Genomic DNA, 26481 nt, shown 5'->3' on the forward strand with positions numbered 1-26481 from the left:
AAACTGTCCGCAGTAAAAAAAAGGTTGCCGACCCCTGCTTAAGATAACGGATGGGGTTTGACCATTTTACCCAGATATATTTTAGGCTTGCTAACAGAACGTCACTTGAAAGTATTGTTCGAAAACGTTTTTTTTTTATTCAACCGTCGGATGGTTGCGTTTGCAATGAAGAAGCATTGCTGCCCTGTTGTTAAAACAGAAAGGTTGCTTGTGTTCCAGGTAGACCTGTGCGCATTCCACCGTATAGAAACTTTGTTATCCGTTTGGCCCACGTAGTTTGCTTGTAGAGAGTACACATAGCCACGCAAATACCGTAATTCCGACGAGATTGAATTTTGCCTCAGTTTGGGCACTTTTTTGTTGGTTTCAAAAGTATGTGTCGGATACACTATTGAAGTATGACATTTGAAGTTTAAGTCTTCTTAACGTAGTTGCCCGAGAAAGTACAAGAGGCCATTCCAGTAGCCTACAATCGACGGGTTTTACCATCTTTATTTATTATTTTACGTGTGATGATATTCACATAACGAGCAAACTGTAATTTAAATTGAAAACGTTAGTATTTTGTTGCTTTTATTTAGTGCAGCAACTCTCGGCATCGTTAAAATCATCAACCAGTCCTCCACCCTTAAGGTTTGTTTTTATAAAAACCAACTGTTATCCAAATCCCAATCATTGAGCATTTCGCACCTTGTTAAGAATTCCCGAATTAAGACCACAGCACATGAGTGTTTCGTAACGTAGAATTAATTTCATCTTAAGAACAAACAAACGGCAGTTTCAAATCAAAGTGCACTTTTCTTTATTAACAGCGCACTTCGAACACAGACACGTAATAACAACTCAAATCAAATCAAATCGGTGCAGTCAATTGTGGCACACGACACAAAGTGTTTGTTGAATTTTATGCCACATCAGTTATGCCCGTTTGTAAACACTTAAATCACTTTGAAGATTGAGTCAATCATGCGTTCATTTGAGACAAGTTATTTTTTTACTTTATACTAAAGCGGATGCTTTATTTGACAGCAGTTTAATAATAGAAAATCACGCAACAGGAAAAACGCCATTAGAAGGCCACAAAGACAGAGCGAGAAAAAGGCAAAACGCACGCTTCGATACAAACTTACAAATCACAAATACAGGCGAACCACAATAACTTAAAATTTTCAATACAACTTTCTGTGGCGACTCGTACTTCAAGAACCAACGACCGTTCCAAAGCACAAAAAGCGCATAAACGAGATTGGTAGTTATACATATCAAGGGCGCGTTACTATTTAGCGTTGTGGTTTCTGTACAAATGTAATAATGATTAATCTTGAAATGGCAATAGCACAAAAAAGATTATAATTAAAGCGAAAAAGATTATAAAAACTGTTTTAAATGTTTCTTAATGTTTGTACCCATTATGTTTTATGTGGTAAAGTCAAGTAAAATGTTGACGTCACATGAACGAAACAATGACAGACTATACAAATATTAAACTGTGAATTTGGAACACAGACGAGACTGGAAAACGGAAACTCCAGGTCCGGGAGATATAAAAACGCAATAATTTTGTTAAACTTGCGTTTTGTGCATTGCGATCATTTTTAAACCGGCATTATAATAACAAATTGCCAACAGCACAAACTATAAATTCAAAGGTGCATTATATTAAAGGTCTTTTGCTAAAGATTGCGGACATTCTGCCGCTGGTTTGTCCGATTTAGCCCCCATGTATATCAGTGTTTTTTCTTTTTTGATACCAGTGTGGTTTTTGCCAACATTAAAACAATTCTTTTAATGATAACAATGAAAATTAACCAAAAGACCTTTAATATAGTGTTACTATAAAACAGTTACTTGCACTACTGAGTAAGGAAACTGGTGTAAATTTTGTTGTATTGAAACCTAACATCTGTGGCATGTACAGTTACTTATTTCACGGTATTAAAAATTACGACAAGAAAAATGCCAAAATATTTGTAACAAGCATGGCATAAATGTGACATGTTGAAAATCGTGGCTTTCTTAAAATAAAGTGTTGAATGTTGGGACCGATTGCTTCTATTTATGCTGAAAAGTTTTGAAAAGTCTGTCGCAGAATTGCTTCAATGGTACTGGTTGTCACATAAGACGGTGGATTCCTGAAACGACATTGGAGATTGATTGAATCAAAGGAAACAAGTAAAATGGAGCGTTACTAAAATGAAACGCGTTAATCATGAATCAAATCAGGGTTTTCACATTGCTTCGACCTTATTTTATATAAATGAAGGAAATTATTCCGTTATTTGACATTAACTATTGTCTTATTGATGCCTGTAGTGAAGGAAGATGCGGGAAGTTTGATTTTGTCAGTCTAAATATATTTCTTGTCGCTTTTGTTTTTTAGATACAGATGGAAAGGAATTTAAACATGCCTAACCGGCAAACCTCTAAGTTTATCAAGTCATGTTGGATTTAAAAATTATACACCAGACTACAAAAAACAACATGTGGTCTTACACATAGTTTGTGTACAGCATTTCTAAATGAGTGTCATCCCGAAAGCGCTAAACAAATCTTACGTGGATGTTAGAATATAGTTGAAGTAGACATTGTGAGCGGTCCCTGACATGTAGACTTTGTTATCTGTTTGATCTGTGCTTGTCTGCGAATACACATAATGTAGAGAACTGGATCCTGTCGAGCCAAGTTTCTAAACAATCAAATCGTATGTTACTGAGGAAGGTTTTGGCGTTTAACAAATAGAAATACATTAATGTTTAAAATAATGATTTACACGTTTGATTTTTATATTTATCTACGTACTGGACCTGACACTGTGAAGAATATCTGTATGACGGAAGGATCGCTGGTTCCATAAACTTGATACAACACGTAATGTATATTCCATGATCCAACCAATAAAGATCCAGTATTCCACTGATAGCTTCCACCACCATCTGCTCCCAAATTGCCGTATTCCTACAAAAGTATTGTTTGAAAGACAAATAATTGAGACATCTGTGAAACAACGAATCGTAACTTCTAATTGCAAACTAGAACAGAAATAATCAAACTAAACCTTAATTTTTCAACAAAGCGAAAGTTTCTTTGTAACAATTTTGCTTCAACTGTTCAACTTTTTACGTCTATACCTGTGGTTCTCAAACTCGGTTTTAGGGGCCGCATGTGGCTCAACTACTTATTTTGCGGCTCGCACCAGACCTTAGAAAACCTTAAAAAATAAAAAATACCCTTCGGCCCCGACAATAAAAAAGTTTGAAAATCACTGGTCTATACCAATAAAATCAACAAGAAAATAATAAATTAAAGTTTTGGTAAGTAATTGATATGTTACCCTAATATAATACGTTCGAGATGCTCCATCGCGATTTAATACCAACATGGACAAGACGAATGGATGCCCAGCTTTGCATACCATCAAAAAATTGCCCAAGGGATCGCTATAAACAAAAAATCCAATAAAAGCCTTTTCTGCGTATCAGTCCATAATTCGACAGCAAAATAACGAAACTATAAAACCAATAAACGATCGTAAAAGTGTAGAAAACGGGACACCTACCTGTAAGTCCAATTGTATACGACCTGCACTCGCTGTTCATTGTCTGTCCACACTTGAAGCTGAAATAACAACATGTACAAGTTAACTTAATTTTTTATTGTTCGACCATTCGTCTTCTTACAAAACAATCAGTTTAAAGCAGAAACCTGTGGGCATCAGTGAAATTACATCACATCGTACCATATTTCCAGTGTCATACATATCACCGCCTCCATCACTTATGCTGTAATTGTTACTTCCGTCGTAGTTAAATTGGTAGTAGTTGGACAAACTGCTTGGAAAGATGCTTGAGGCAGAGTTTAAAAGGGCATCGAAAAATAGGAGGCCTTTGAAAGCAATGGCGACATGAAATTGCAGCATGTTATTGAGGATTATCTTATAAGAGTGACTCAAAAATTCCGAGTATATTTCCCTCGTATGTGATTCATATTATGTTTTTATTTTTATGTCAACATTATCTTAACTTATGCAAAACAGATTTGCTTAAAGACGACTGCTATGTTTTATGATGCAGTGAAAACACAGCACTCGTTTAATATAACCTGAAGCAGTCTGTTTATCATGCTGTTTCCATTAGTATTTTAGCATTTGCATCTCTTGTAACTCTTTTATTTTATGATAATGTTAGTTAGGCAAAATTAGATTTCCCTTTTCAAAATCGTTTTAAGGGTCCGAAAATCAAGCGCCATCTTTAAGTGAGATAAATATGTTGGAATCAGAATGTAAAAAAAACAACAACTTACTTTCAATCGGACATGTCTGCTTTTTAGCACTTATGTAAGCTGTAAGGCAAGTATAAAATGATGAAAAAACTGCAGTTGTTATTTGACAGTACGCTTTCTTAACTCAAACAAAATATTTTACTTAAGCATTCGTAATGCAGATACAGCAATCGTGATAATATTATGTTTAGAAAAATTAACAATTAGTTATTAAGCTTACCATCACACCCTTGTAGATATGTTTAAGCCAAAACAGAAACAAGGGAGTAAGATTTTATCGTTTTTACCTTGTAAGTATGAAAGTTTCGTTTCCATAGTTGACATGTTGTGCTGCCAAATATCTAAACAAAGTAGACAATACGTTACCAATTTCCGAATTGGCTATTTTTTGTTGCAGCAGGTAAAAAAATGTATAAACTCTACGAACCAGGCTAACATTTACCACTATCTTTTTATTAGTTTTCGAATACATGGCCAACGTTTTGGCCGTTAAACACATGTGTTACGAATGATATTACTTCTTTTGTTTGTAGCATTGTTTCGTCACTACTTTTGTTTGTTTTGTTTCGTCACTACTTTTGTTCGTCACTATTTGTTGTTCATTTCCTATCTGTTGCGAATAATATTACCATTTCTCGTCAAGATATCACTGTGTTATTCATTTCGTTTAGTGTCATCTTTAGTTTTACTTAGGTTTTTCAATTAACTTTTTGTTTGTTAGTTTCCCCTTAGCACTCTTTTATTTTCTTATTTTCCATTTGGCGTTTCAAACGCAACCACCGCGCCGACTTGGCATACCAGCTTGTTGCCCTAGTTATACACACTTTCTGGACATTTGACAATCAACCCTTAGAATAACTCATGGTTTTTTTTCCATCTGGCTACCTAACGAGAGAGGGGTGTGGCTGTGACGGGGTAAACTTGTTTGGTCGCCGTTTTAGTATAGTGTTCGTTTCTTGATCGAACTTTAGGTGTTAATAGTCATTCAATATTGCGCATTTTAGCTCACCTTGGCGACAAGTACTAAAGCCAGATTTGACTATTCGCCACTGTGTTTGTGAAAACATTTAAGAGCAGCGCGAGGTCGTATTGATTTTACCGGCTAGCCATTAGCATCGGCCTGAACCCAAGGCGCGGAAACGATAGCGCTACACGTCTCAACACATATTCAATAACATGATCTTGCGTTGAAGATATGCTTTGCGGTACTGTCATATTCAACCGACTGTCCGCTTTCCAGTACGAGTCGAACTCAACAATCAATGTGCTTCAAGGAAGGATCTTACCTACATTTTACAATTTTTCATGTAGTTATTTTGACGCTAATGAAACCTTTTCGTACCGCTTTTTTACACTAATCAATTTACTAAACCGAAGTATGTTGCTATTTCGAAATCAATCATTTTGCAAAACCTAGCAAAGCCGTTATTGTTTTTGCTAAAGGGGTTGTATCAAGCAGTTTATTTGGTGTAAGGAGTCACGTGATGCTCATGATGTGTCCGCCTAGTTTCAGCTCGGATTTAATTTTTTTTAAACGAACTTATTGTTTGAAGCTACATTTGGCAAATCACGAAGGCAGATATTCATTTGATTGCATGATCTGACTGTTTTTAATCCAACTACTATGCAAGGGGTTATCTATGTCAAAAAAACATTTTTCACACCACATTCTCACACTGCATATCACTTAAAATACATTTGGTTTAAGATTTTTAAATGGCACGATTGCAAATAGCTTTGCATGGAATGCAAATACATTGTATGTTTTCTGATTAAAATCGTAACATGATGCAAACGTTTAAGTCTGTTCAAGTGTCTCCAAACAGCTTGACACGAAAGTAGTAGGGAGATGGGCCGTAGATTCTCAAGTTCCGTGCAAGACATCCGGTTACCTTGACCTTGACCTTGACGACGTCTTGACTTCCGGCAGGAAGTCTTGGCTACACGTCTTGGTTTCCGACTTCCCCATCTTGAACACGTCTTGGTTTCCGACTTCCCCATCTTGAACACGTCTTGGTTTCCGACTTCCTCATCTTGAAGATGTGTATTTCCCCATTCTTGAAGATGAGGACTTTTCCTGACTTCCGAAGGAAGTCTTACCTTGGTGAAAGTATCCGGTGACGTTGCAGGTGTTTCTTGGAATTTCAAATGCTGTGTAAGACTTGCGCAAGACCTGTTTAGTACCTGGAATTTCAAAGGATGTGTATAAGACTTGCGCAAGTTTTGACGTACTGGAATTTCACAGGAATTGCGCACGTTTTTGACGTAGTCAAATAGATGTACTCGAAATTTGAGAGGACTGTCTCAACTGCCAACAGAATCAGTCAGTAAATTAGAAAGTAGGAATATATATTTCGCCTAATAATGGCATCATCAGTTCCTGAAAAACGCAATAGATCAACACTTACTGACTGATTCTGTTGGCAGTTGAGACAGTCCTCTCAAATTTCGAGTCTTTTAACAATTTGCACAGTTATCGTCGGTATGCATGGCGGCTGTTGGAGGTTTAGATATTGCCCATCCACGACAATTTCTGATCAAATAGATGTATTTGTTTGTTTGTTTGTTGCAAGAAAGTGGGTCATGACTTTCATAAAAAAAAAAAACAACCGAGTTAGTAAACCCCCAATAGTTACGTCATAGGCTTTTTACTCTGCGTTTCTAGTGTCAGCTGTCGTGTTTTCACCGGATGAGCGAGCGCGCTCGCGCTCGTTAAATTATAATACAGGTATTGTTCGTTTTTTACGTGGAAAGGAAGTGTCTTTTTTCAAAGACTTGCGCGCAGGTCCGTTTGTGATCAGCACAGCGCCCCGAGAAAACTTATGATACCATTTGGAGTTTCTATGGCTGAGTTAAAAACGCGTCGTCTACCAGCTGTGGTAAATCGCACGGATGAGCGAACGCGCGTCGCGCTCGATTGCGTATCGGATGAGCGGCGCGTCTCGTGCGCGTCGCGGGCTCGCGCGCGGCCTTTCGAATGCGTAATCCCGGCAGAGATTGTTTTTTTCGTTTCGATCTTTTTTATTTCTCTCTCACACACACAAGTCACACGCACACACACATATAGGTAAGCACAATTAAAGCAGTTTTTGAAATAGTTGTTGCACGAAGCGATCGTTTGCGCGGTAATTACTTGAAAAACAGTCTACAAATGCGTCAAGCGATATGTCACGCGCCATGGCCATAAGAAACAGGATCACGTAATGGCCGCACACCGTTGAATGAAAGCCTTGCAGTCTGACAGTGTTATAACACCAACGGTCGACGGCGTTCTCGGTCATGAATAAGTAAAAATCAGGATAGAGCATCAATCCATAGCTGTCGAAATAGATACCCTCTCCATCTTGATTGAAATAAGCAGCTACCCAATGTTCACCTTCTTCGTTTGAGTTGTCTGTGTTAAAAACGAAACCGCAAGGAACTGACTCGGTAATAATGTCTTCTAGTTGATCTTTGGCAAAAACGCCTCGAAAAATTCTTCTGGCTTGAGCATCACCGTTCAGTATTGTCGATATCGTAACAGTGTCCATTGTTAAGCGGCGTTTTCCAGAACGTTGTCGAACTCGGTGTAAATAATTACGTTAACGGTTTCTGTCAAGGCAGACGCAAACTGTAACTGCCAGCGGATATTACCTTGCTGTTTTAAAGCAAAAGTAGGTGTTTGCGATAAGTCAGGTGTCAAATCGAAAGCGTATAAGCAAAAACCCGATTTGTAATCCTTGCGCGAAATATCTAAGCCTTCATCATTAAAATATTTTCCAGTCGCGGTAAACAGTGACGTATAACAACGCATAAACTGATCGTTTTCATAATTGGGTCTTAACACTTTGGAGGGAAAAGATTTTGCACCCTTAAGCAATGCAATGTAGTTTACATTAAAGTGTTGAAAATTAAACGGGTTTTTGGAATATTTCCCGTTAAAAGCACTGTTCTCCACCAAACCAATTACAACTCTCCGAGGTGTTTGGCCCATAAACAAATTCTGTTGGTTGAGATCCAGATTGCCACTTCCGACACTTAATATTTTGACGTTGCTTCGTCGTATCGGATAGAGTGCGTTTGATTTTTGTAGCGCTTTGACATGGGCGAGTTGTACTGTTGGATTGATTTTTAATTTTCGAATAAACAGACTCATATCGAGTATAACGATTTTAAATGTTGCAGTGTCGACACACATTAAAGAAAATTCGTTTGAATTGCGTATGAAACGAAATTTGAGACCTACGCCGTTCAATAAATATTTCTCCTGGTTACACAAGTCCAGATGCGGTTTGTCAAATAGATCCACCGTTTTGCTGCCGGCAATATACGACTTTCGTTTCGAAAAGCCCCCGTTAGCATTTCCTATCGTATCGAAATGGCCTGCCGTATCTTTAAAATAGAGGCCGCTTGTCAAATGGGACTGTTTGGCAGCCGGTCCGAAAGAAAGCAAGGTTTCGATGTAGGACCGATAAGCGTACGTATTAGCCGAATTCGTCACCAACTTATCGTTGACCGAAAGATCCAATTGAGAAAATATGCTGTTTGCGAAAGAATTAATCGTAGATATCTCAGCGCCGGCATCCAAATCGCTTCCATCGGCTTTGGTTACCTTTAACCTTATTTGAAAGTAGGTATGGAACAAGTCGATATATTCGTCACTGGCCGCTGCAATGTGGAATTCGATTGGCGACGTTTGACCGATGGTACTTATCGGTAGATATTCGGTAAAATAACCGTCTTGACAACTGTTTTGAAACGCTGGCACACAAAATAAGTCTAGTTCGCTTTTTATTCCCTCTTGAGATTTAGGGTGACACGACATAACCGATCTAACTGAAAATGTCGTCACGTTTCGTTCTCTTTGCCGGACGTTGGCGACTGATTCGTCGAACTGGGGTATTGTCTGTTTTATTCTTTTTCGACGCAGTCGTTTTTGCTCTTGTGCGTTTCCTTGGTTTTCGAAGATTTTGTGTAAATATACCAAAAACGTTTTTTCCCGCCTCCTTGCTTCGTTGCACAGCTGCAGTTTTTGGATTTGCTCCATCTATGACGTCACTGGCAAAATTAACACCGGACTTCAGTAACTGGCGTCCGACGGTTTTTGCTCCGCTTTTAAGCAAAGGAACAACAGACCTAGCGAGACCGGCCAAAAGATTACCCAAACCGTGACCCCTCTGATTTGCACTCCCTTGAAAAACTGGAAATCCCGAGCCGGCTTGATTCATGTAGTACGACTGATAAGGACAGTTTGGCATCGTTTCAAAGTTCATGTCTGTTTTATTGGACGCAAATGCACGTTAACCACAACGGTGCCACTCTCAAATGGTACTGGTTTCCCAGTGGAGTCTCTAATATCGATTGTCAGCGAATCAAATACTGTTCTTTGCATTTTTAAATAACGCAATTTTTGATAGTGTCGATGTATGGTTTTAGTATAATTAACTCCGTCGGTTGCAATAGTCGCTAACAGCGGCGCGTACACGTCACCGACCAAGCGTTCTTCGAGTAGATCACAATAAACATACAACATATGTTTTCCTTGTTGCAAATCGAGAGGTCTCGCCGCAACGTATGTACCGGCCGACAAATAGCCTGTGTTAAAACCCATGATAGCGGCCAGTTGTGGGCTCAGTTTTAATTGATCGCTATGTACGACCAAACGAACCCGGGCCGTTGTGGCTATGTATCCAATAGTTACAACGCGTTCAGTTAACGTCAAAAGTGTTCGCAACGCCATGAGAAAATGGTTCACCGTATAATGACCGCCGGGCAATGAATAGCGATTTGTCCCCTTGGCATTTTTTATTTTCACCCAGCCGGCGCCTGTTTGAATTGTTTGCCAAGTTTTCGGTAAATATATCTCGTCCAGTGCCAGTTCCCACTTTCCATTGAGATTGAAAGTTCTCGGAAATTTTGTCATGTATCGTGTCAGTGTGTTGTCTGGAAAATAATCCATACTACTGTTGCTGGGTAGTGTCAAGTACATCGCTTCTTTGTGTTGCATTTCTCCGAAATCTAAATTTTGGATTGGGCAAGATATATCCCAGGCAGCTGCTCAGTAAGCTTATCCACAGTTGTTTTTCGGGTTGATTTGGCACGGTAATATTGTAAATACTAGCTACGACCACGGCATATATTAAAGCAATCTGTGCAAAAAATAAAATTTGACTGCTTTTGACCAGCTCTTTAGACATCTTTAATCGATGAGGCGTCGATCCAAGTGTTAAAAGAATTTGAGTAACCGCTCCATTTCACAAGATATTTGTGCTTTTTTTTCGCTAAAATTTTCTCAATCCGAAAAAATTCCGGTGGTGTAACCTTTTGCAATTCGCTTTCGTAAAACGTTCCTTGCAGAATTTCGCCACGCAAATCTTCAATTTTATACACAGGCGGCTGTCCTGGCACTCGCTTTGTGACTCGAAAGATTTCCTCTGACCACTGAGCGCGAAAACCCTTGTCAAAAATTCTTTTGTAATGTGAAACTCTCACAGTATCTTTTGGTTGAAATTTTTGTTCACGAATCGGCTGAGGTTGACCGTATAATAATTGCCAAACTTGTTCCTGATTTGCATAGCTGACGTCAGAGGGCGCGCGACCTATGCTACGATGGTAGGTGTTGTTGTATGAAGAAATCAGGTGAGGTAGCGCGTCAACATAACGCTTGGTATTGCGCAATGTCATGAAACGAAATATTTTATTTTTAAAAGTTCTGTTAAATCGTTCAACCACTGAAGCTTTGGTTTCCTGATTGCTTGTCGTATAGAAATCAATTCCATTTTCTTTGAGCAGCGTTTGAAAAGCTTTTGATTTGAACTCCAAACCGTCGTCTGTTTGCAGATACAAGGGTTTATTTTCTTGCAAAATAATTGAAAACGCATCAATCATTGACTTCGATGTTTTGTTTTTGATAGGCTCGACAAAGGCAAATTTCGAGAAAACGTCTATACAAGTGAGCAAAAATTTTACATTATCATTTGACACCGACAGAGCCCCCACATCTATAAGATCGGCTTGGTACAAAGAACCTATTCCAGATACAATCACTTTGCGTCGGGGAAATTTCCGACGCGCTTGCTTGTGTAGCGTATAGGTGCGATTACCAGATAGCCACTTTTTTACGAAAGATTTGTTTTTAATTTTACTATATCGCTGCAGAGCGGCTAAACCACCCAAACTGCCTGGATTTTTCGGTATGGCATATGTATTTTGCAAGGTCTGTTCCATTTCAGTAGGCTTTCCACTCTGGTGAATTTGAGTGCATAAAACGCCAGCGTTCTCTGTTTCCAACTAGATCCAAAGGTAAATTTAGTTCTTTCAAAGCATTGGCAAACGTTTGCCAACCACGTGGGGTAAAATTTTTCCTCTTACGTAAAACGTCTTGAACGAGGTCCACAATGTTTGTTTCGGGAACGACACGATCTTTGTAAACAAGCTGGTTTCTGTCATTCCACTTTATATGTGAACTACGCTTCAGCTCATCCAATAAAACGCGAGCCTTTTTCTGTAATGTTTTAGGTGTTGCCGCGATCACCAGTTCTTCGGTTTGTTGTGTTTCTTGTGGCCCGTTCTCATTGGAATGAGTCGATATGCTTGCGGGTATCGTCGTTTGTTTCATTTTCTTGTGATATTGTAAGTATCGTTCAAGAACTTCCTGGTATCGCGATATTTTTTCGTGATCATTCAACGAATCTTGTTTCAAGATATTTTCCATTTCCTCATCAAGACGCGATAAAACTTTTGTTGTTGGAGCAGTATCCATAGGAGAAACCATTCTAGGGTCCATAAGAATTAATTTTCGGACTGACATTACTTTTGAAAAAGTTTTGTCACACCGCCAATTATTGTCGGAAGCACAGTCCCTATTAGTGGGCCTAAAAGCGCAGAAAGAAAACCACCCTTTTGATTAATCAGTTTTTTCTTTTGTGCAAAACCGGTTCGCTTGCTTGCCAGACAACGAATTTTGTTTTTGTAAGGTTTCAATTTACGTTTTTCTATGGCAGTTAACGGGACGTTGCCCTTGAGAACGTTTGAACAACACTCGGCTATACAATTCAGAAGATCTTTGTCGGCACCGTTTAAAATCAGTTTCTTAATTCTCGGGGAACTCTTGTCCAACGCCTGCAACACAGCGTGATTTCTTGTCAACAAGTCCGACGGCATGATTGCAAATGAATCAATATCACAGTTGTATTTCAATTTAAACCCGAGGTACATACACAAACAATTCATCACCAGGAAAAACTCCTGTACGTAATCGTAAAGTTTCGTCCGTTTCCTGCTTCAAATCAATTAACAAATACCCATAAGCACGCGCTGTAGCATCAATAAATGACTCGACAAGGACTTTTGAATTACCGGGGTACATTTGTCGGGCTAAATGATTAATCTGTGATTTATCTCGAGGATTTTTAAACAGAATTAAATAGTGTGCGTTTAACGAAATGGTTCTCTGTTCGCGTCCACAGTGAAAAATATTTTGAACTAAATAAATAACTGACAAATTTTTATGGTGACAGCCTTTCGTAAATAAATTAGTCACTGTTTCATCTGTTTCCAGCAGTAAATCGTCAATGACACACAGAGAATTTTCAGTCAAATTCTTTATTTCAGAAAGCCCCTCATGAAATACTACATCAGGGAAAGTACGAAACCAGTTCTGAAATTCACCGTAAAACCAAAAAACACGCTTTGGAACTGGACAAAAAATTTCTTTTAGGTGACGAATAACATTTCGAGTAAAATAACTTTTACCACATTGCGATGGGCCACTTACAATGATACTGCTAGGATGTGTAAACTGCATTTTCAAAAGTGATTTATTTTCACACTTGTGAGGTCTTTTTATCTGCGGCAAATTCGCCTTCTTTTTTAAGGGCGTCGCGGAACAATTTTTCTATGTCCTGCAAATCACTTGTCAAAGATTTACTGGTTTCATAAGATGCAGTGTTTAAGGCTATTGGTTTCAAATACGCTATAGGTGAATATAAAACGCGTTCTTTGAAGACTAATTCTGATGCATAATCACGACATTCCTTTTTCAATTCTTCGATACGTCCATAAACTGTTGTTTGACAGCTCGATCCGAGAATATAAATTATCTGCACACGAAAAAAATTGTCGGTACATTTAGGAAACGCTATTAAATAGGACATTTCTTTGAAGATGTAGGCGGCTATATTTTTTAATTGGTCATAGTCAAAAAATAGATTTCTTGATAGGCGGACGTGCAATGTGGCCAACCGAAGTTCACTATCTGCAAGCAAACAAGACATTAAATGTAGTGCAGTTTATTAAAACAAAACATACAAGCTTACCTTGTCTTTCACGGTTTAAGTTCAGTTCGGCAAATACAGCTTTGGCAGAATCCATGGTGTTTGTTTCAAATGCACGTTTCAACACTCAAATCGCTGCGGTTTTATACCTATATTTGAGGCAGGTTTAAACCTGCCTGGGCACAGCTGGATGGCATCATTTCCTGAATGAACAGCTGCAAACCAGTACCATTTGAGAGTGGCACCGTTGTGGTTAACGTGCATTTGCGTCCAATAAAACAGACATGAACTTTGAAACGATGCCAAACTGTCCTTATCAGTCGTACTACATGAATCAAGCCGGCTCGGGATTTCCAGTTTTTCAAGGGAGTGCAAATCAGAGGGGTCACGGTTTGGGTAATCTTTTGGCCGGTCTCGCTAGGTCTGTTGTTCCTTTGCTTAAAAGCGGAGCAAAAACCGTCGGACGCCAGTTACTGAAGTCCGGTGTTAATTTTGCCAGTGACGTCATAGATGGAGCAAATCCAAAAACTGCAGCTGTGCAACGAAGCAAGGAGGCGGGAAAAAACGTTTTTGGTATATTTACACAAAATCTTCGAAAACCAAGGAAACGCACAAGAGCAAAAACGACTGCGTCGAAAAAGAATAAAACAGACAATACCCCAGTTCGACGAATCAGTCGCCAACGTCCGGCAAAGAGAACGAAACGTGACGACATTTTCAGTTAGATCGGTTATGTCGTGTCACCCTAAATCTCAAGAGGGAATAAAAAGCGAACTAGACTTATTTTGTGTGCCAGCGTTTCAAAACAGTTGTCAAGACGGTTATTTTACCGAATATCTACCGATAAGTACCATCGGTCAAACGTCGCCAATCGAATTCCACATTGCAGCGGCCAGTGACGAATATATCGACTTGTTCCATACCTACTTTCAAATAAGGTTAAAGGTAACCAAAGCCGATGGAAGCGATTTGGATGCCGGCGCTGAGATATCTACGATTAATTCTTTCGCAAACAGCATATTTTCTCAATTGGATCTTTCGGTCAACGATAAGTTGGTGACGAATTCGGCTAACACGTACGCTTATCGGTCCTACATCGAAACCTTGCTTTCTTTCGGACCGGCTGCCAAACAGTCCCATTTGACAAGCGGCCTCTATTTTAAAGATACGGCAGGCCATTTCGATACGATAGGAAATGCTAACGGGGGCTTTTCGAAACGAAAGTCGTATATTGCCGGCAGCAAAACGGTGGATCTATTTGACAAACCGCATCTGGACTTGTGTAACCAGGAGAAATATTTATTGAACGGCGTAGGTCTCAAATTTCGTTTCATACGCAATTCAAACGAATTTTCTTTAATGTGTGTCGACACTGCAACATTTAAAATCGTTATACTCGATATGAGTCTGTTTATTCGAAAATTAAAAATCAATCCAACAGTACAACTCGCCCATGTCAAAGCGCTACAAAAATCAAACGCACTCTATCCGATACGACGAAGCAACGTCAAAATATTAAGTGTCGGAAGTGGCAATCTGGATCTCAACCAACAGAATTTGTTTATGGGCCAAACACCTCGGAGAGTTGTAATTGGTTTGGTGGAGAACAGTGCTTTTAACGGGAAATATTCCAAAAACCCGTTTAATTTTCAACACTTTAATGTAAACTACATTGCATTGCTTAAGGGTGCAAAATCTTTTCCCTCCAAAGTGTTAAGACCCAATTATGAAAACGATCAGTTTATGCGTTGTTATACGTCACTGTTTACCGCGACTGGAAAATATTTTAATGATGAAGGCTTAGATATTTCGCGCAAGGATTACAAATCGGGTTTTTGCTTATACGCTTTCGATTTGACACCTGACTTATCGCAAACACCTACTTTTGCTTTAAAACAGCAAGGTAATATCCGCTTGCAGTTACAGTTTGCGTCTGCCTTGACAGAAACCGTTAACGTAATTATTTACACCGAGTTCGACAACGTTCTGGAAATTGACCGTGATCGCAACGTTCTGTTTGACTACGCCGCTTAACAATGGACACTGTTACGATATCGACAATACTGAACGGTGATGCTCAAGCCAGAAGAATTTTTCGAGGCGTTTTTGCCAAAGATCAACTAGAAGACATTATTACCGAGTCAGTTCCTTGCGGTTTCGTTTTTAACACAGACAACTCAAACGAAGAAGGTGAACATTGGGTAGCTGCTTATTTCAATCAAGATGGAGAGGGTATCTATTTCGACAGCTATGGATTGATGCTCTATCCTGATTTTTACTTATTCATGACCGAGAACGCCGTCGACCGTTGGTGTTATAACACTGTCAGACTGCAAGGCTTTCATTCAACGGTGTGCGGCCATTACGTGATCCTGTTTCTTATGGCCATGGCGCGTGACATATCGCTTGACGCATTTGTAGACTGTTTTTCAAGTAATTACCGCGCAAACGATCGCTTTGTGCAACAACTATTTCAAAAACTGCTTTAATTGTGCTTACCTATATGTGTGTGTGTGTGTGTGTGTGTGTGAGAGAAATAAAAAAGATCGAAACGAAAAAAACAATCTCTGCCGGGATTACGCATTCGAAAGGCCGCGCGCGAGCCCGCGACGCGCACGAGACGCGCCGCTCATCCGATACGCAATCGAGCGCGACGCGCGTTCGCTCATCCGTGCGATTTACCACAGCTGGTAGACGACGCGTTTTTAACTCAGCCATAGAAACTCCAAATGGTATCATAAGTTTTCTCGGGGCGCTGTGCTGCTCACAAACGGTCCTGCGCGCAAGTCTTTGAAAAAAGACACTTCCTTTCCACGTAAAAAACGAACAATACCTGTATTATAATTTAACGAGCGCGAGCGCGCTCGCTCATCCGGTGAAAACACGACAGCTGACACTAGAAACGCAGAGTAAAAAGCCTATGACGTAACTATTGGGGGTTTACTAACTCGGTTGTTTTTTTTTTTATGAAAGTCATGACCCACTTTCTTGCAACAAACAAACAAACAAATACATCTATTTGACTACGTCAAAAACGTGCGCAATTCCTGTGAAATTCCAGTACGTCAAAACTTGCGCAAGTCTTATACACATCCTTTGAAATTCCAGGTACTAAACAGGTCTTGCGCAAGTCTTACACAGCATTTGAAATTCCAAGAAACACCTGCAACGTCACCGGATACTTTCACCAAGGTAAGACTTCCTTCGGAAGTCAGGAAAAGTCCTCATCTTCAAGAATGGGGAAATACACATCTTCAAGATGAGGAAGTCGGAAACCAAGACGTGTTCAAGATGGGGAAGTCGGAAACCAAGACGTGTTCAAGATGGGGAAGTCGGAAACCAAGACGTGTAGCCAAGACTTCCTGCCGGAAGTCAAGACGTCGTCAAGGTCAAGGTCAAGGTAACCGGATGTCTTGCACGGAACTTGAGAATCTACGGCCCATCTCCCTACTACTCACGAAACTAAGGTTTCTCACGAGTTGAATCGTTAGTTAAAACGCAGTTACGAGTGCGCAATAAAAGTTTTATGAACTATATGGAAACATCGGAAGGTATCTATTTAATTGCGTTCTCAATGCAAGACATGGAAATAGTTTGATTGTTTAAGTTCAACACTTGTTCAAGATCATAAAGCAAAATTATGTTACTAAACCGACCATCCGCTTATCAGCACTTTATTCAAAAGTCGAAACTCAACAAGCAACCTGCTTCAAGGAAGTATCTGAAGTACATTGTACAATTGTTCATGTGGTTGTTTTGACTAGAAACGCTAATTAAACTATTTCGTGTCGCTATAATTAATTGAATAAATCTAAGTACGACCTATTTCAAGATCGATCATTTTAAAACAACTATATTATCGTTATTGTTGTGAATCAATTATTTTGCGAAAGGTTTTGTGTAAAGCAGTTTATTTGGTGTAGGATTCACGTGTTGTTCAAGATATTTTGGCTTTGCTTCAGCTCGGCTTTGAATTTTGTAAATGAAACAAATTGTTTGCAATCACTTGTGGCGAACCACGGAGGCAGTTTATTCGATTACATGATCCAAATAATTTTTAGTTAACAACTAGCAAATAGGGTTATCTATGTTAAAAACACCGTTTTACAAATCATTCTCACTGAGCAGGACTTAAAATACAAGATTGGCTCAAGATTTTCTACAGCACCATTGCATATAGCTTCGTATAGAATGCAAATACTTTGCATTGCATGTTTCCTGGTTTAAAATCTTGACATCTGGCAAATGTTTAGTTCACTAACGTTGATCATTTGTATGTTGCTGTTCAAGTGTTTCGAAACCGCTTGACACGGAACTAAGGTTTCTCGCGGGTTGAATCGTTAGTCAAAAACGCAGTTACGAGTGCGCAATAAAAGTTTCCGCAAGATAAACTTATAATACATTTATACTATTGCATAGAGTACTGAGCTTAATCATTACCATGATAACCAGGCAATTGTAAGAAAGTTTTACCTTTTATTGCTGTTAATGTTGTTTGAATAGATTCGATGTTGTTGTTGGTTTCGGTGAGACGACTCGAATAATTTGCACTCATTCCTGGATGGAAACAAAACATGCTTTAACATGGATACACGTCAAGTGTTTAATTAGGATTAGAAATTAAACCTTATATTTTATAGTGACAGATATATTGTTCACGTGACCGAATCAAGCCCTAAACCCGATAGAAACATAAAATTAAGGATAAAATTACACTTTTTACACTTTTAAAACGATAAAAAACAATTAAGGATAAAATTACACTTTTTGAAAAAGTAGTCAAGTAAAAACGTAAATTGCGTGTTTGTTTTACCTTGAACGTCGAAAATGTTCGATTCCATGGTTGACATATTGTGCTGCAATGTACCTAAACAAATAAGGCAAATGCCTTATAATCAACTCATTTTAACACGGTTTTTATGCAATGCTGACAAACTACGACGAATGTGTTAGTTAGGATGGGATGGGGACGCTTGAAGTTGAGATACATTTCCAAAACATATCAGAAAGTCTATCGACTCTGGAAACGTAGACAGGTATCTATTTTAATCACGTTCTTAATGCAGGATCAAGGTTCATTGTTTAAGTTCAACACTTGTCCAAGATAATGATGCAACATTATGTTATTAAACCGAACATCCACTTATCAGCACTTTATTCAGGAGTCGAAACTCAACAAGCAACCTGCTTCAAGGAAGTATCTTAACTAACTTACATTTTACAATTTTTCATTTGGTTGTTTTGACAAAAAACGCTAATTAAACCTTTTCATTTCGTTATCATTTCACTAATCAATTGATTAAACCTAAGCATGATCCTATTTCAAGATCAATCATTTTACGAAAACTATCTTGTCGTTATTACTGGGTATCAATCATTTTGCGAATAAAAAAAAAAAAACGTTTTTCTAACTAAACTTACATTCTCAACGTGCATGGCCCAAAACACATTATTGGCTAAGAATTTAAAAATGGCATCATTTCAAATAGCTGGTGTAGACTGTAAATACGTAGCATGTTTTCGGGTTTAAAATCTTAGCATAAAGCAAATGTTTAAGTCATTAACTTTGATAACTTGTATGTTGTTGTTTAAGTGATTGCAAATCGCTTGACAAGAAACTCAGATTTCTTTCGAGTTGACCTGCGTTTTAATTTTAAAAATGGTTAAAACGCGCAGTTACGAATTTTCAATAAAAGTTTCGCCAGATAAACGTATACAATATTATAGGATTGCAAGCAGTACCACACAGCATAAAATAACATTATGATAACGAGGCAGTAGTATAAGAAAGTTTTACCTTTTAGAGCTGTCAATGATGTTTGAACAGATTCAATGTTGTTTGTTGTGGTGAGACGACTCGAATAGTTTGCACTCATTGCTGATTGAAAGAAACACGTTTAAAAGCAGCATTTAACTTTGTTCACCAAATTGCGATCATTTGAAACATAAACGCAAAGAAGACTTTTTGCTGTGTAAGATGTTTTAAGTGTAAGAAACCTTCGTGACCTCTGCAGCTGGGTTCTTAACTATTTTGATTTTAAAGCGATTTTGCGATTCAAGTCACATGAAAACAATACACTTGTTTTAATCAAAAAACTGTATGATGTATAATGCGTATGAATAAACTAAGCCAATTGCAACTTAAAACTTTTGCAGAAACTTTGGTTTAGGTGTCTCAGGTTTTATAACATCGTTAAATTTTTATACAATTTTAGCTTTTGCAAACTACGTGTTTGCTTTGGTAAATGGACAGTGTAGTCGAACGTTTTAAACTTTTACTCATTGCAAAGACTTTCTATATTGTCAAGTACACCCTTGTAGATATGTTTAAGCCAAAACAGAAACAAGGGAGTAAGATTTTATCGTTTTTACCTTGTAAGTATGAAAGTTTCGTTTCCATAGTTGACATGTTGTGCTGCCAAATATCTAAACAAAGTAGACAATATGTTACCAATTTCCGAATTGGCTATTTTTTGTTGCAGCAGGTAAAAAAATGTATAAACCCTACGAACCAGGCTAACATTTACCACTATCTTTTTATTAGTTTTCGAATACATGGCCAACGTTTGGCCGTTAAACACATGTGTTACGAATGATATTACTTCTTTTGTTTGTAGCATTGTTTCGTCACTACTTTTGTTTGTTTTGTTTCGTCACTACTTTTGTTCGTCACTATTTGTTGTTCATTTCCTATCTGTTGCGAATAATATTACCATTTCTCGTCAAGATATCACTGTGTTATTCATTTCGTTTAGTGTCATCTTTAGTTTTACTTAGGTTTTTCAATTAACTTTTTGTTTGTTAGTTTCCCCTTAGCACTCTTTTATTTTCTTATTTTCCATTTGGCGTTTCAAACGCAACCACCGCGCCGACTTGGCATACCAGCTTGTTGCCCTAGTTATACACACTTTCTGGACATTTGACAATCAACCCTTAGAATAACTCATGTTTTTTTTCCATCTGGCTACCTAACGAGAGAGGGGTGTGGCTGTGACGGGGTAAACTTGTTTGGTCGCCGTTTTAGTATAGTGTTCGTTTCTTGATCGAACTTTAGGTGTTAATAGTCATTCAATATTGCGCATTTTAGCTCACCTTGGCGACAAGTACTAAAGCCAGATTTGACTATTCGCCACTGTGTTTGTGAAAACATTTAAGAGCAGCGCGAGGTCGTATTGATTTTACCGGCTAGCCATTAGCATCGGCCTGAACCCAAGGCGCGGAAACGATAGCGCTACACGTCTCAACACATATTCAACAACATGATCTTGCATTGAAGATATGCTTTGCGATACTGTCATATTAAACCGACTGTCCGCTTTCCAGTACGAGTCGAACTCAACAATCAATGTGCTTCAAGGAAGTATCTTAACTACATTTTACAATTTTTCATGTAGTTATTTTGACGCTAATGAAACCTTTTCGTACCGCTTTTTTACACTAATCAATTTACTAAACCGAAGTATGTTGCTATTTCGAAATCAATCATTTTGCAAAACCTAGCAAAGCCGTTATTATTTTTGCTAAAGGGGTTGTATCAAGCAGTTTATTTGGTGTAAGGAGTCACGTGATGCTCATGATGTGTCCGCCTAGTTTCAGCTCGGATTTAATTTTTTTAAAACGAACTTATTGTTTGAAGCTACATTTGGCAAATCACGAAGGCAGATATTCATTTGATTGCATGATCTGACTGTTTTTAATCCAACTACTATGCAAGGGGTTATCTATGTCAAAAAAACATTTTTCACACCACATTCTCACACTGCATATCACTTAAAATACATTTGGTTTAAGATTTTTAAATGGCACGATTGCAAATAGCTTTGCATGGAATGCAAATACATTGTATGTTTTCAGGTTAAAATCGTAACATGATGCAAACGTTTAAGTCTGTTCAAGTGTCTCCAAACAGCTTGAAACGGAACTAAGGTTTCTCGCGAGTTGAATCGTTAGTTGAAACGCAGTTACGAGTGCGCAATAAAAGTTTTATGAACTATATGGAAACATCGAAAGGTATCTATTTAATTGCGTTCTCAATGCAGGACATGGAAATAGTTTGATTGTTTAAGTTCAACACTTGTTCAAGATTATAAAGCAAAATTATGATATTAAACCGACCATCCGCTTATCAGCACTTTATTCAAGAGTCGAAACTCAACAAGCAACCTGCTTCAAGGAAGTATCTGAAGTACATTGTACAATTGTTCATATGGTTGTTTTGACTAGAAACGCTAATTAAACTATTTCGTGTCGCTATAATTAATTGAATAAATCTAAGTACGACCCTATTTCAAGATAGATCATTTTACAAAAACTGTCCTATCGTTATTGTTGTGAATCAATCATTTTGCGCAAGGTTTTGTGTAAAGCAGTTTATTTGGTGTAGGATTCACGTGTTGTTCAAGATGTTTTGGCTTTGCTTCAGCTCGGCTTTGAATTTTGTAAATGAAACAAATTGTTTGCAATCACTTGTGGCGAACCACGGAAACATATTATTCGATTACATGATCGAAATAATTTTTAGTTAACAACTAGCAAATAGGGTTATCTATGTTAAAAACACCGTTTTACGAATCACATTCTCACTGAGCAGGACTTAAAATACAAGATTGGCTCAAGATTTTCAACAGCACCATTGCATATAGCTTTGTATAGGGTGCAAATACATTGCATTGCATGTTTACCGGTTTAAAATCTTGACTTCTAGGAAATGTTTAGTTCACTAACGTCGATAGTTGTATGTTGCTGTTCAAGTGTTTCGAAACCGCTTGATACGGAACTAAAAATTTCTCGCAATAAAAGTTTTGTGAACTACGGAAGCATAGAAAGGTATCTATTTAATTGCGTTCTCAATGCAGGACATGGAAAAAGTTTGATTGTTTAAGTTTAACACTTGTTCAAGATTATGAAGCAAAATTATGTTACTAAACCGACCATCCGCTTATCAGCACTTTATTTAAGAATCGAAACTCAACAAGCAACCTGCTTCAAGGAAGTATCTTAACTACATTGTGCAATTGTTCATGTGGTTGTTTTGACAAGAAACGCTAATTAAACTATTTCGTGTCGCTATAGGTAATTAAATAAATCTAAGTACGACCTTATTTCAAGATCGATCATTTTACAAAAACTGTCCTATCGTTATTGTTGTGAATCAATTATTTTGCGCAAGGTTTTGTGTAAAGCAGTTCATTTGGTGTAGGTTTCACGTGTTGTTCAAGTTGTTTTGGCTTTGCTTCAGCTCGGCTTTGAATTTTGTAAATGAAACAAATTGTTTGCAATCACTTGTGGCGAACCACGGAGGGAGTTTATTCGATTACATGATCGAAATAATTTTTAGTTAACAACTAGCAAATATGGTTATCTATGTTAAAAACACCGTTTTACAAATCACATTCTCACTGAGCAGGACATAAAATACAAGATTGACTCAAGACTTTCAACAGCACCATTGCATATAGCTTCGTATAGAGTGCAAATACTTTTCATTGCATGTTTCCTGGTTTAAAATCTTGACATCTGGCAAATGTTTAGTTCACTAACGTTGATAGTTTGTATGTTGCTGTTCAAGTGTTTCGAAACCGCTTGACACGGAACTATGTTTCTCGGTTTCTCGCGGGTTGAATCGTTAGTTAAAACGCAGTTACGAGTGCGCAATAAAAGTTTCCGCAAGATAAACTTAAAATACATTTATACTATTGCATAGAGCACTGAGCTTAAACATTACCATGATAACCAGGCAATTGTAAGAAAGTTTTACCTTTTATTGCTGTTAATGTTGTTTGAATAGATTCGATGTTGTTGTTTGTTCCGGTGAGGCGACTCGAATAATTTGCACTCATTCCTGGATGGAAACAAAACATGCTTTAACATGGATACACGTCAAGTGTTTAATTAGGATTAGAAATTAAATCTTATATTTTATAGTGACAGATATATTGTTCACGTGACCAAATCAAGCCCTAAACCCGATAGAAACATAAAATTACAGATAAAATTACACTTTTTACACTTTTAAAACGATAAAAAAAATTAAGGATAAAATTACACTTTTTGAAAAAGTAGTCAAGTAAAAACGTAAATTGCGTGTTTGTTTTACCTTGAACGTCGAAAATTTTCGATTCCATGGTTGACATATTGTGCTGCAATGTACCTAAACAAATAAGGCAAATACCTTATAATCAACTAATTTTAACACGGTTTTTATGCAATGCTGACAAACTACGACGAATGTGTTAGTTAGGATGGGATGGGGACGCTTGAAGTTGAGATACATTTCCAAAACATATCAGAAAGTCTATGGACTCTGGAAACGTAGACAGGTATCTATTTTAATCACGTTCTTAATGCAGGATCAAGGTTCATTGTTTAAGTTCAACACTTGTCCAAGATAATGATGCAACATTATGTTATTAAACCGAACATCCGCTTATCAGCACTTTATTCAGGAGTCGAAACTCAACAAGCAACTTGCTTCAAGGAAGTATCTTAACTAACTTACATTTTACAATTTTTCATTTGGTTGTTTTGACAAGAAACGCTAATTAAACCTTTTCATTTCGTTATCATTTCACTAATCAATTGATTAAACCTAAGCATGATCCTATTTCAAGATCAATCATTTTACGAAAACTATCTTGTCGTTATTACTGGGTATCAATCATTTTGCGAATAAAAAAAAAACGTTTTTCTAACTACATTCTCAACGTGCATGGCTAAAACACATTATTGGCTAAGAATTTAAAAATGGAATCATTTCAAATAGCTGGTGTAGACTGTAAATACGTAGCACGTTTTCGGGTATGTTTAAGTCACTAACTTTGATAACTTGTATGTTGTTGTTTAAGTGATTGCAAATCGCTTGACAAGGAACTCAGATTTCTTTCGAGTTGACCTGCGTTTTAATTTTTAAAAATGGTTAAAACGCGCAGTTACGAATTTTCAATAAAAGTTTCGCCAGATAAACGTATACAATATTATAGGATTGCAAGCAGTACCACACAGCATAAAATAACATTATGATAAGGAGGCAGTAGTATAAGAAAGTTTTACCTTTTAGAGCTGTCAATGATGTTTGAACAGATTCAATGTTGTTTGTTGTGGTGAGACGACTCGAATAGATTGCACTCATTGCTGATTGAAAGAAACACGTTTAAAAGCAGCATTTAACTTTGTTCACCAAATTGCGATCATTTGAAACATAAACGCAAAGAAGACTTTTTGCTGTGTAAGATGTTTTAAGTGTAAGAAACCTTCGTGACCTCTGCAGCTGGATTCTGAACGATTTTGAGTTTAAAGCGATTTTGCGATTCAAGTCACATGAAAACAATACACTTGTTTTAATAAAAAAACTGTATGATGTATAATGCGTGTGAATAAACTAAGCTAATTGCAACTTAAAACTTTTGCAGAAACTTTGGTTTACGTGTCTCAGGTTTTATAACATCGTTCAATTTTTATGCAATTCCAGTCTTTGCAAACTACGTGTTTGCTTTGGTAAATGGACAGTGTAGTCGAACGTTTTAAACTTTTACTCATTGCAAAGACTTTCTATATTGTCAAGTTTTGCAACAAAATGTATAGCATTAAATCAATTATTCGCTCCATGACAGTCTAATCACTATTCGAAACTCAGCAATCAATCTGCTTCGAGGAAGCAGAGTTTCGTGTGAATGCTTTATTTCCTGTCGCTATTTGAGGGTCATTTGTTCTGCGCAACATTTTCATACTGTTGCATCTTGGGATCAATCATTTCTCGAAAACCATTGTGTAAAAGTGAGGTGAGAGGATTTGTTTTTAAATCCTCACAATACACAGTTTTTTTCATTACGTCCCGAATTTTTCTTCTAGTTTAAAGTGCTGGTGAATTACAGAGGGACGGCTGATAGAACGACCACGAGGCCTTTCGCTTCCTCGCATTTTGTGTCACCGTCATCTATTTTTGTTTGATTTCAGTACAAATAAACTAAACTAAACTAACTACAGCAAAATATCGGCATAGTTAAAGTTTGAGTATAGGCAAAACTTGTGAAGACTTGTTATTTTTTATCATTGTAAGTTGACCTTTGGGTCGTTCGTGACTCTTAGTTTGAAGCAAACAACTTTTACAAAGTTTATAAATGTCGGACGCTAACACAGTATATGAATGAAATGGTCCAAACTTACCACGTCTTGTTTCCATTTCCCCTTTAGCAGAAATCTGTTAAAAAAGAAATGTAATTTTTATGGGCCGACAATTTTTGTTGTTGTATAAACAATAGCTCATATATTTTATTGTGTTTTTCGGGATATTTTGCCTAAACGTTTTCTAACGGAAAATGACTTTGCTGAACTTTGTTTGCTGAACAAATCAATTTTTGCAAAGTCGTACCGAGAAATAAAGAGCGACAAATCCGCCAACGAAAATCAGCAGTAGAAAGATTAGACTTAACCACATCAGTTTTCGATTGCTTTGGACACTTTTATTGGTCTCTCTTATCATGGTTTCAAGTTTTTCGTTGTTTCTCACTCTGGTGGTGCTTTGCTCCGGTGGTGCAAAGTTTGCTGCAAAGCACAAAACAACAGATATATCACAACACGGGATATGTAGCTTTAGAAATGCCTAAAAAGTTTATGCGACCAGTAATGTTAAATATAGCTTGTAAAACCCGAACTAATTATGTTCTTTTCAGCAATGTCAAACTGCGCAAATGCGTTACGTCGCCGTATTGTTTATGACGACTTCAATATAACTAGGGGCTACCAATGTCAACAAAAGCAAAGACATATTGCAATTGCACTGCTGTGTCAATATAATTAGCTTTGTTGTAAGTTTTGAGAAGGGGTAAAGAAAGTTTTTCGTAAAACTTTTTTTTAAGTTGGTTGTGGTAATCAACAATGGGGATCTCAAACACGCAGCTCACGGGCCAAGTCTGTTTGTGCGGTCAACGAAGTAATTTTACAAGTTACGTTT

General features: G+C 37.7%; 1 protein-coding gene across 1 annotated transcript; it reads right to left on the reverse strand.

Annotated features, from left to right (window-relative positions):
* Positions 1 to 1853: 1853 nt before the first annotated feature.
* Positions 1854 to 26067, reverse strand: LOC145213860 (uncharacterized). Its single transcript, XM_080082269.1, has 13 exons — positions 25900 to 26067; positions 25698 to 25728; positions 23290 to 23373; positions 19098 to 19172; positions 18346 to 18399; positions 4566 to 4619; positions 4300 to 4338; positions 3737 to 3882; positions 3557 to 3615; positions 3332 to 3437; positions 2800 to 2955; positions 2556 to 2686; positions 1854 to 2132 (listed from the first exon to the last, which is right to left on the reverse strand). Exons 1-13 carry the CDS (start codon positions 26008 to 26010, stop codon positions 2057 to 2059), a joined length of 1122 nt encoding a protein of 373 aa, XP_079938395.1. The 5' UTR covers positions 26011 to 26067; the 3' UTR covers positions 1854 to 2056.
* Between the last annotated feature and the right edge of the window lie 414 nt (positions 26068 to 26481).

This window comes from Phallusia mammillata, chromosome 2 (genome assembly GCF_965637545.1).
Source record: "Phallusia mammillata chromosome 2, kaPhaMamm4.hap1.1, whole genome shotgun sequence".
Lineage (NCBI taxonomy): Eukaryota > Metazoa > Chordata > Ascidiacea > Phlebobranchia > Ascidiidae > Phallusia > Phallusia mammillata.

Coding starts and splice junctions, on each gene's coding strand:
- LOC145213860 (XM_080082269.1), bottom strand. CDS start 26,010: ATGATAAGAGAGACCAATAAAAGTGTCCAAAGCAATCGAAAACTGATG. Junction 3,883..4,299: donor GCAGACATGTCCGATTGAAA/GTAAGTTGTTGT, acceptor TTGCTTTCAAAG/GCCTCCTATTTTTCGATGCC. Junction 2,687..2,799: donor TCTTCACAGTGTCAGGTCCA/GTACGTAGATAA, acceptor TTGATTGTTTAG/AAACTTGGCTCGACAGGATC.